This window comes from Mastomys coucha, unplaced genomic scaffold (assembly GCF_008632895.1).
Source record: "Mastomys coucha isolate ucsf_1 unplaced genomic scaffold, UCSF_Mcou_1 pScaffold6, whole genome shotgun sequence".
NCBI lineage: Eukaryota > Metazoa > Chordata > Mammalia > Rodentia > Muridae > Mastomys > Mastomys coucha.
Genome location: NW_022196912.1, coordinates 70,001,112 through 70,011,190, shown reverse-complemented (window position 1 = coordinate 70,011,190; position 10,079 = coordinate 70,001,112). Strand labels below are relative to the sequence as shown.

The following is a 10,079-nucleotide window of genomic DNA, read 5'->3' as shown; positions in this document are numbered from 1 at the left end:
ACACACACACACACACACACACACTCATATGATCCCAAGGTATAAAACAAATGATATACAGGGCTAAAGGATTAGTAACAGCCATAACACTGAAATGTCAACTGATACTCACGCACTGAGAGCACCACCTCCTTTTGCATGCCCGTCAAGTTTTGTCACTATTACTGAAGCTACATCTACTTTATCTTTAAAGGCTTTCGCCTGGGCCTCACAGGCCTGCCCAATGGATGCATCCATCACATAAACAATGTTATCGGGTTGCTAGAAAGAATAAATAAAAAAACCATGTTTTTACTGGTATTACAAAAAGGTCACCATGAGCATGTATACAATCAATATTGAATCAGCAAGGGAGCACCATATTAAGTGGCATATAGGTCTTGACAAAGAGATAAATAGGGAAAACTTTGTGTTTCTGATACAGAGAAGAAACTATGATAACCTCTTTGGAAATTATTTTGAGCTCAGACCTAAATGAAGAAGACAGGTTGTACCTTTAATCCTAGCATTTAGGAGACAGAGACGGACAGATTTGAGTTGGAGGCAGAGGCCAGCATACTCTAAAGAGAATCACTTCTCAAATAACCAAAGCTACAAAGAGGAACCCTGTCTCTAAAGAAAAAAAAAAAAAAATCCATTCACATTTGTCAAGTAAAAGTAGCACTAAAGACACTAATTAGTACAAATCACCAACCAAAGAATAAAGTATACAACAGGTGTTAAGCTGCTTCTTATTGCTACATTATTTCCATTATAATTTTATTTTTGTTTTGTAGGGAAGAGGTGAAGTGGTTTTAATAAAAATGGTCCCATGGGCTGGAGAGATGGCTCAGTGGCTAAGAGCACTGACTGCTCTTCCAGAGGTCCTGAGTTCAATTCCCAGCAACCACATGGTGGCTCACAACCATCTATAATGAGACCTGATGCCCTCTTCTGGAGAGTCTGAAGAGAGCAATGGTGCACTCACATACATAAATAAATAAATCTCTAGCCGAGCAGTGGTGGCGCACGCCTTTAATCCCAGCACTTGGGAGGCAGAGGCAGGCGGATTTCTGAGTTCGAGGCCAGCCTGGTCTACAGAGTGAGTTCCAGGACAGCCAGGGCTACACAGAGAAACCCTGTCTTGAAAAACCAACACCCCCCCCTCCCAAATTGGTCCCCATAGCCTCCTATATTTGAATGCCTAGTCATCAGGAAATGGTGCTACTTGAGAAGGATTAGAAGTTGTGGCCATTTTGAAGTAGGTGTAGCCTTTCTGCAAGAAGTGTGTCATTGGGAGTGGACTCTGAGGTTTCAAAAGCCAAGCTAGGCCCAGTGGCTCTCTCTTCTGCTACCGACAGATCTGGATGTAGGACTCTTAGCTACTTCTCCAGCACCATGTCTGACTGTGTGCCACCATGATGATAATGGACTAAACCTCTCAAACTGTAAGCAAGACCTACTAAATGTTTTCTTTTATAAGAGTTGCCTTGGTCATGGTGTCTCTTTCACAGCAACAGAACAATGAACAACACACAGGTCTCACTATGCAGCCTTGGCTGGCCTAGAAGGTAAGATAACATAGAACAGGTTGGCTCTGAATTCAGTGTTTCCCAGGTACTATGATAAAAGGCATGTGCCACTACACCTAGCTGCATCTTTTAAGAGCTTTAAAGGAAACACTAAATGACAATATGTTTCATTTTGAAAAATCTTTAAAATTATTGTTTCTATTGAATTTAAGTAATTAAAAAAACAACAAATAGTTAAGGTAAATTCTTAATTTTTCATTATTATTTTTTCTGTGCTGATGACAATAAGTCCTTTACCACTCAGGGATAATAACTATCTTACAGGTAAGGAGTAATGTATATTCATAAGCTTAAATCAGGTTTCATAGTTAAACTGAAGTTCTTAAAATGGTGTCCCACGGAAAGCTACTTACTATAGCATTAGAAACTTGAAGCATTTCTTCAAACAAAGAGTCTTCTTGTTTGTGACGACCACTTGTATCAACAATAATAATTTCAAAATTTTCATTTTTGAATTTCTCCACTCCTTCAGAAGCAATGATGACAGGATCCATTTCAGTATAGCTATTTAAGATGAACGCATGATTTAACAACACCATGATGGGAAAACATTCAAATATTATTTACTTATTTATTTATTATTTATTTATTTACTTTTAATCTATTCTGAAAAAATGAAAATATTATATTTTCAATTTAGAAGAAATTACTAATTAGTAATAAATATAGAAGCCCTTTTCTTTGGCATCATGAGATACCACTAAACTTTTCCTACTCACCTGCATAACTACTGCAGGTTTAATACCTTCTTTAATAAATGAAGCCATGTTACAAAGTGTATTATAACTGCTTTTCCATTTAATAACCTTTTGTTATAATTTTATGAAGTTATGAAATGCTTCTGTGAAACAGTATTTTTAGATTACACAGCATCCCACCAGATGATATCATATTTACTATGTGTACTGATGGACAGTTATATTTTTTCTGGAATGTTAGTATTAAAACAGACATGAACCAAAACAAATATTTTCCTTAAAAAAAACAAACCCTCCCCCCAAACAAAACCGGGGTAGGGCCTGGAGAGATGGAGGAAAACTTAGGAACACTGGGTGCTCTTCCAGAGGACCTAGGTTTAGTTTCCAGCACCCACAAAGCTGCACTCATAACCATGTTAATTCCAGTTCTAAGGGATACAAATTCCTCCTCCTCCTTCCAATAGCACTAGGCAGACACACACGTGGTAGACATATATGCAGGTAAAACACCCATACAGAGAGAATAAGTAAATTAAAATGACAGTTATTACTATTACTATGTATTAATTATCAATCAACCAATGAATTATTTTTTGAGATAATGTCTTACTATGTAGCCCTGGCTAAGCTGGTACTAGCTATGTATAGTTCTGGGTAGTCTTGAATTTAGGATAATCTTCACTTCAGCATCTTAAGTACTGATATTATAGCTATATAACTAAAATTTGTAAATTTATAAGGAAACAGGATCAAAGATCTTCCTAGAAAGTTGCAATGACTACATATATACAGATAGTAGGCTTCAGAAAAGACTGCAGTAATTATTTTTTTTTTAAAGATTTATTTATTATATGTAAGTACACTGTCACTGTCTTCAGACACTCCAGAAGAGGGCATCAGATCTCATTATGGATGGTTGTGAGCTATCATGTGGTTGCTGGGATTTGAACTCATGACCTTCAGAAGAGCAGTCAGCACTCTTAACCACTGAGCCATCTCTCCAGCCCCTGCAGTAATTATTTTTAAGGGAGAATTTTAAAGGATAGTTTAAAGGGGAGATTGTTATAATAAACAATACAACAAAGTGTACCACTGCATTCATTCTTCTTTTTATTGTATGCATCTCCTTATTTACTTGATCTTCTACAGGTGTATGCTTATAAGCATGAATAAACCATGGTGCACCTGAGAAGTCACAGGGCAACTTGAAGCAGTAGGTTCTCTTTCCTCCATTAAGGTCTTAGAAATTAAACTCAAGTTGCCAGTGTTGGTGACAAATGACTTTACCTGATGAGCCTGCTCACTAGTCCCCACTATATTCACTTTTAAAAAATAATTATTTTATTTATTTTATGTGAGTACACTGTAGCTGTCTTCAGACACACAAGAGGGCATCGGATCCCATTACAGATGGTTGTGAGCCACCATGTGGTTGCTGGGAATTGAACTCAGGACCTCTGGAAGAGCAGTCAGTGCTCTTAACTGCTGAGCCATCTCTCCAGCCTTCCAGTGTATTCATTTTAATGAATGTTCTTTTGAAGGGAGAAGGTTGTTTTGTCTTTTGCTTTGCTTTAGTGGAACTAGGCATTAAACTCAGGGACTTGTATATCCTAGGCAAGTACTCTATCTTTAAGCTACATGCCCAGTCTCCTTTGATGACTTTTGACAAATGTATACAATCCATATAATCATTAGTAGGACTCTAGGTACAAAGCTGTGCTGGCTAGTTTTATGTCAGCTTGACAGAAGCTAGAGTTATCTAACAGTAAGAAACCTCAATTAAGAAAACACTTTCACAAGAACCATGTGGAGGAAGCCAATAATCAGCATCTCAATCATCAGCATGGCTTCCATATAAGCTTCTGCCTCCAGGTTCTTGTCTTGTGGAGGTCCTGTCCCAATTTCCATTACTGATGAACGATAGTGTGGAAGGGTAAGCCAGGTAAACCTTTCCTCCCAAAGTTGCTTCTGGTCATGGTGTTTTGCTGTAGCAATAGTAACACTAATTAAGACACCTGTCAAATAATAATTTTAATCTAAAGTAACCTATCTTCCTATAAACATATGTACAGTAGATGATAATAAAACAGCACTAAAAGTGCTAACTAGATATGCTAATTTGTGCTTCATTTGTAGTGTTTTAAAGATACACTTACTCGTAGGGCTGTGTGTATGTATGTGTGTGTGTGTATGTGTACATATGCACACACAAGTAGGCATACCCACACAATGATGTGCCACAGTATACCTGTGGAGGTAAAGAGTAACCCTCTGAAGTTGATTCTCTCCTTCTACCATGTTTCTATGGTCAAACTCAGGTTGTCAGGCCCTTACTTTCATTTTTAATTTTTTTTGTACTACATACTTTATATTCCCTGGCATCTATTAATGAGGTATGCTTCCAATGTCTTAAAACAAAAAAAGGACTTTGTGTATGGTGCCACACATCTTGTCATCCCAGCACTCAGACTGAGACAAAACAATCACAAGCCAGAGGCCAGCATGGACTGCTAAAGTTTTCCAGGACAGATTAGACTAAAACTGAGACTGAGTCCCACAAAACCAAAGTGAACAGTAGCCTACCTTCCATAGAACGGAATTCTTGCTTTGGTGGCATTCTGTTTTAGCTGGTCAAAGGCTCCTAAAAGAGGAAGAGGTAATGAAGCCTCAAACACGACAACAGAAATTACAGAAAACAGATTTTAAATTTCAACACACTACCTGCTCTGAATGTATCTGCACATATCAAACAGGTCTTCCAACCTTTCCTCTGGTAATAATATGCTAACTGGGAAAGGAAGATTCAAAATAAAGTATCAGAAAACATAATAAATCATTTTACATACAACCTCATTGTTTAATCTGATTATCTAAGGAGTAAAGTAAAACTTCATAATTCTCTTGAATGTAATATAAAATAGAGGCACAACAAAATCTCTTAAGAGTTTAAATTGTCATTCAATGACTTTAAGATGAAAATGCAACAATAATTACTGTTAAAAATGTTAACTTGTAATGTTTAGGCTAAAATAATAAATACTATCCTTTAAAAATAATAATTACTCCTGCCCTTAAACATGCCTTAATCATGCCCTTAACATGGCTAAAGCCTGTTTGTGGGAGAAAGAAAAAAAAATCTAGCAACTAAGTTGGGGAACCCAATTCTAGAAAAAAAGTACAATAAAATGAATAAAAGAATCAATAAGAATATGTAAGATAAAAGGCCATATCACATACAGTGGGACACTCAAAGGAGAATTTTATGTTGAAACAAAGTAAATTTTCACATGTTTCTTCAATTAAAAAAAAAAATCATTGTGTACACAAGAGCCCTACCTCGCACACACCCTGCCCTCTGTTCCCCATGTAGCCCTGCCTGAGCTTTAAGTAAGTACAGCACAGGCTGGCCTCAACACATATAGGCCCATCAGTCTCTCCTCCACTATATCTGGCCATACTTACTCTTTAAGGACAGAAATTGCTTTTTCTGTTTAATAAGAAACCAGAATTAACATTGCTTTTTATTGTTTTTTGTTTGGTTTGGTTTTTTTGGAGATGGTCTCCTACAGTTAAGGCTGACTGCAAACTCACCACGGAGCTGAGGATTCCTTCAATTCCTAATCTCCCTACCTCCACAAGTGGCTCGAACTACAGTCACGCATCACAACACCTGGTATAGATAGGAAACTATAGGATTCTACATTTTTTCCTATAACAATATTACAAAAGCAGAAAAGATGTACCAAGTAAAAAAACTATAAAACAACAATCTATAGCCTAGCTTTAAAATAAAACTATTTATACAAATATATCTTCCATATGACTTTTTAAAAATAGTGCTTACCTTTGAACATGTTGTCGTTTTACCACTCCCTTGCAATCCAACAAACATGATCACATTTTGCTTTCCCTTAGTTGGTGTCCACGCTTTAACTCCAGGGTCTACAAGCTGTACACCAGAAAGAAAAATATCAGACTAATGTGTAGCATCCAAAAATTTCTCTCCCTATGACATTTAATTTATGTCAAGCTAAGGATGTTTGCATTTTATTGAAGCCACCATAATCCCAACATTCTGAGGCAACTCTAGCAGTCCCTTTGTGCAGAGTAAAATTTGAAAGTTTTATAGAATATTGCAGAGTTGATACCACACTCGGGCCTTTCTTAACAAAAGGTGATTACCAAACTTGGTACCTAAGTTCAATCCCCAGGAGCCACATGGTAGAGAGAAATAGCCAATTCCCTCAAGTTGTTAAACCTCATACATAGTTGTATGTATTTTTTAATATAATTTTTAAAATTTCTCCTAATACATAAAGTTGAAGCTACCTAAAATATTTTATTATTTAGCCTATATACATTTATATTACTCACATGTTATCATTTCAGCAGCAATCTATATAACATGTTATATTTCTTTTCTCATATACCAACTCTTCAAATTCAGCTAGAGTACACTTTTTAAATTAGCCCTTCCTATTAAATTAAGAAAAAAATTAAAAGCTGGTTTTGGTAATAGGGATAGACTCAGAGCTTCATATAGCAAGGCAGGCACTCCACAAATTATGTGGTTTCACCTTTTCTTTCTTTTTATTTAAATTAGTGTGTTTAATTTAATATCCTACTTAACCTTACAATTTACCCTAAATACATTACAAGTGCTCAATAATCACATGTCTAGAGGCTTCTATACTGGTCTGCATATTCAATTTGACAAATGTTTGTATGAAGCAAAATGATGAATGGCACATGAAGACACTTTCTAATTTAAATATTATATTTCCTAATACTAAAAGATCTATAAAATTATTTCCTAAAGAAAGCAAGGGAGAGCCGGGTACGTACGCTTTTAATCCCAGCACTTGGGGGGCAGAGGCAGGCAGATCTCTGAGTTTGAGTCCAGCCTGGTCTACAGAGTGAGTTCCAGGACAGCCAGGGTACACAGAGAAACCCTGTCTCGAAAAAACAAAAAAACAAACAAAAAAAACCAAACCAAAACAAAAAAGAAAAGAAGGGAGAAAAATATAATTTTACAATGGGTTAGTGGGAAAGAGTCACACAGGAACACTTCCCAACACAAGGTTTATTTTCTTTGTTTAATTTTTGAGAGTCTCATGTTAACTAAGATGGCCATCAACTATGAAGCTAAGGCTAGCAAAAATTACTGATTCTCCTCCTTCTAATAACTTGAAGATCTGGGATTACAGACATACACTACCATATTTGCCAAGTATAAAGCATTCTAAAAGGGGCTCAAAAGCTTAATTTTGACCCCATTTAGAGCCTGACATAATTATTCACATGATTTTTTTTAAGATTTATTTATTTATTATATGTAAGTAGACTGTAGCTATCTTCAGACACCTTATATCTCATTATGGGTGGTTGTGAGCCACCATGTGATTGCTGGGATTTGAACTCAGGACCTTCAGAAGAGCAGTCAGTGCTCTTAACCATTGAGCCATCTCTCCAGCCCTCGCATATGATTTTTGATGATTGATGATTAAACAGATCTCTCTAGGTTGGTTTAGAACTCATTATGTAGCTATCCTAGAACTCCTATTGTATCTTCTTTTATTTGTTTGTTTGTTTTTTTGGTTTTTTTGAGACAGGGTTTCTCTGTGTAGCTCAGGCTGTCCTGGAACTCACTCTGTAGACCAGGCTGGCCTCGAACTCAGAAATCCGCCTGCCTCTGCCTTCCAAGTGCTGGGACTAAAGGCGTGCGCCACCACGCCCAGCTCTATCCTAGAACTCCTACAGCAGCATCTGAGCATCATTCCCTGCTAGGATTACAGGGGTGAACTGCCAGACCTGATATAAATAAATAAAAAAATATAAATAAACCTTTAGTGGAACAAACTATGTCCACTCATTTACTATCTTTGTATTTCAAAAGCAGAGCTGAAGAATTGCAAAAGAGAACATATGGTTCACCATATAAGGAAGTCTGCCAAACTCACCCTAGATAATATCATCAAGGTATTATACACGAGTCACTACATACATGTTTCAGGGAAAGATTGGTAAAGAGAAGAGGAAAAAACAAACCAGAACATATCTTCTTGTTCCTTTCTAAGCATGTACACAACTTTGGAAAACTTCTAAAATAGGAAGAATCTGTCTTAAAACAAGTCCACTTCCCTTCATGCTACATCTTTTCAAGATAGAAAGGTACCCTACATTCACCTCCATTCTATATACTCATGGCAGAATAACTCAGCTATTATCACTGAACATTTCATAAATCTATTCTCTCTGCTTCCTACACTTGAAATGTTTCCAACCTTTTTATATGAAAAATCCTTTATAGACACCCTTTTTTTTGTATAGGTTAGCTGTAATGTGTAATCTGAAACCATATAAATCTTAAGTCTGCTGTACTGAAACTGTGCCCCTATAGGTTCTATCCTAGTGCATGATCCTATTGTTAATCATTAAAAAATCTTGACTTAAGGTCAGTACCAATTTCGTTAGAAAAATAACATCAGAATTCTATCAAACTCATGTTAAAACGCAACTTCTACTTGTTTTGTGTGTTGATGGATATTCAAACTAGGGTCCCCTGGTTCATATATTTTCACATAAAATTTCATCTCTAATTTTTTTCACCAGCTACAATATTGTCAGTTATTTCCCTTAAAGTGACAGGTTCAATTCATTTTGGAAAAAAAATTCTGCCAAATTAAGTCTAGGTCAGAAATAACAAGATTATATGCTTATTGCTCATATATTAAACAGTACTCTATGCAAGCAGTGGCTTCAGCTTGCAACTGAAGACAGATGTGACTTTCCAAGAGGATTAAGAAAGTCTTAGTACAACACAGACAGAACTTTACCTATATTTCCCATTTCATCCACAGAACCTTAAAACGATATATGCATAACCAACCGTCACAATTTAACATAACTGATAATATCTGTTTGTTTGATTATGGATTTAAGTGAAAGCTGGCATTTTAGGTGTTTGCAGGTAAAGTCCCTAGTCACTAATAATATAATTTAGTTGGTGTTGCTGTCTTTTTGTTTATTGTTTCAGATGGTGCCTCATTATGTGGCTTGGCTGGCCTTACACTCAGAGATCTATCTGCCTGTCTTCCTGTTTCAGAATGTAGGATGAAAAGATACGTTTAAAATTCTTAAAATATTTAAGAAATGTAAAAACAAGACATCTGAACACCTTTGTTGTGTTTTGATGCTAATTCCATTTTCCCCGGGAGGGGCTGTAGATGAGGAGTGAATCACGTATACAGGTGACTTCTTGTGAACCTTCTCCCCACCTTAACTTGTAAAATAAAGGCTAGAACTAGTGATTGGGCAGTAGAAGGGAAGGTGGAGCTGAAAAGTTTGGGGGAGAAGGGAGAGAGGAAAGGAGAGGAGATGGCGGAGGAAGAAAGGTGAAAGGACAATGGCCTGGAGAAACCGCAAGTTATAAGGGATCTTATAGATGGGGGATATAGTAGTGTACTGGTAGATTTGCCCAATCTAGGTGTTTAGCTTGTATTCCTATTAATTGAGTTGTGATTTCTTTGCGCAGGGCTTTTTTGGGTTGGAGTTTTACCACAACACGTCTATTTTATGCCATGAGGTATAAAGAATGAAGGTGAGCATAGAAAGATCTAGAAGGAAGTAATGGGATTAAGGGTATGTGCCACCACAGTCAGCTGGTATTCATGATTCATGCTAGCAGGCTGTCAGGCTGTGTAAATACCAGCACAGTAAAAAGGTAAAGAGGGCAAGCCAGAGATACAGTTCAATGACAGAGCAAATGCTTGTCATTGGGTTCAATCCCCAGCAGACCACACCAGAGTAA

The 10,079-nt window shown here is 36.8% G+C and overlaps 1 protein-coding gene across 3 annotated transcripts in view; it reads right to left on the bottom strand.

Annotated features, from left to right (window-relative positions):
- Srp54 (signal recognition particle 54) overlaps positions 1–10,079 on the bottom strand; it is a 32,324-nt gene that overhangs the window by 12,628 nt on the left and 9,617 nt on the right. For all 3 annotated transcript variants that reach the window (XM_031357653.1, XM_031357655.1, XM_031357654.1), the window contains 5 exons: positions 6,114–6,218; positions 4,991–5,057; positions 4,853–4,910; positions 1,925–2,075; positions 113–261 (listed from right to left, as the gene is read on the bottom strand). In XM_031357653.1, the coding sequence (XP_031213513.1) occupies positions 113–261; positions 1,925–2,075; positions 4,853–4,910; positions 4,991–5,057; positions 6,114–6,218 (530 nt within the window). The remainder of the gene's footprint in view (positions 1–112; positions 262–1,924; positions 2,076–4,852; positions 4,911–4,990; positions 5,058–6,113; positions 6,219–10,079) is intronic.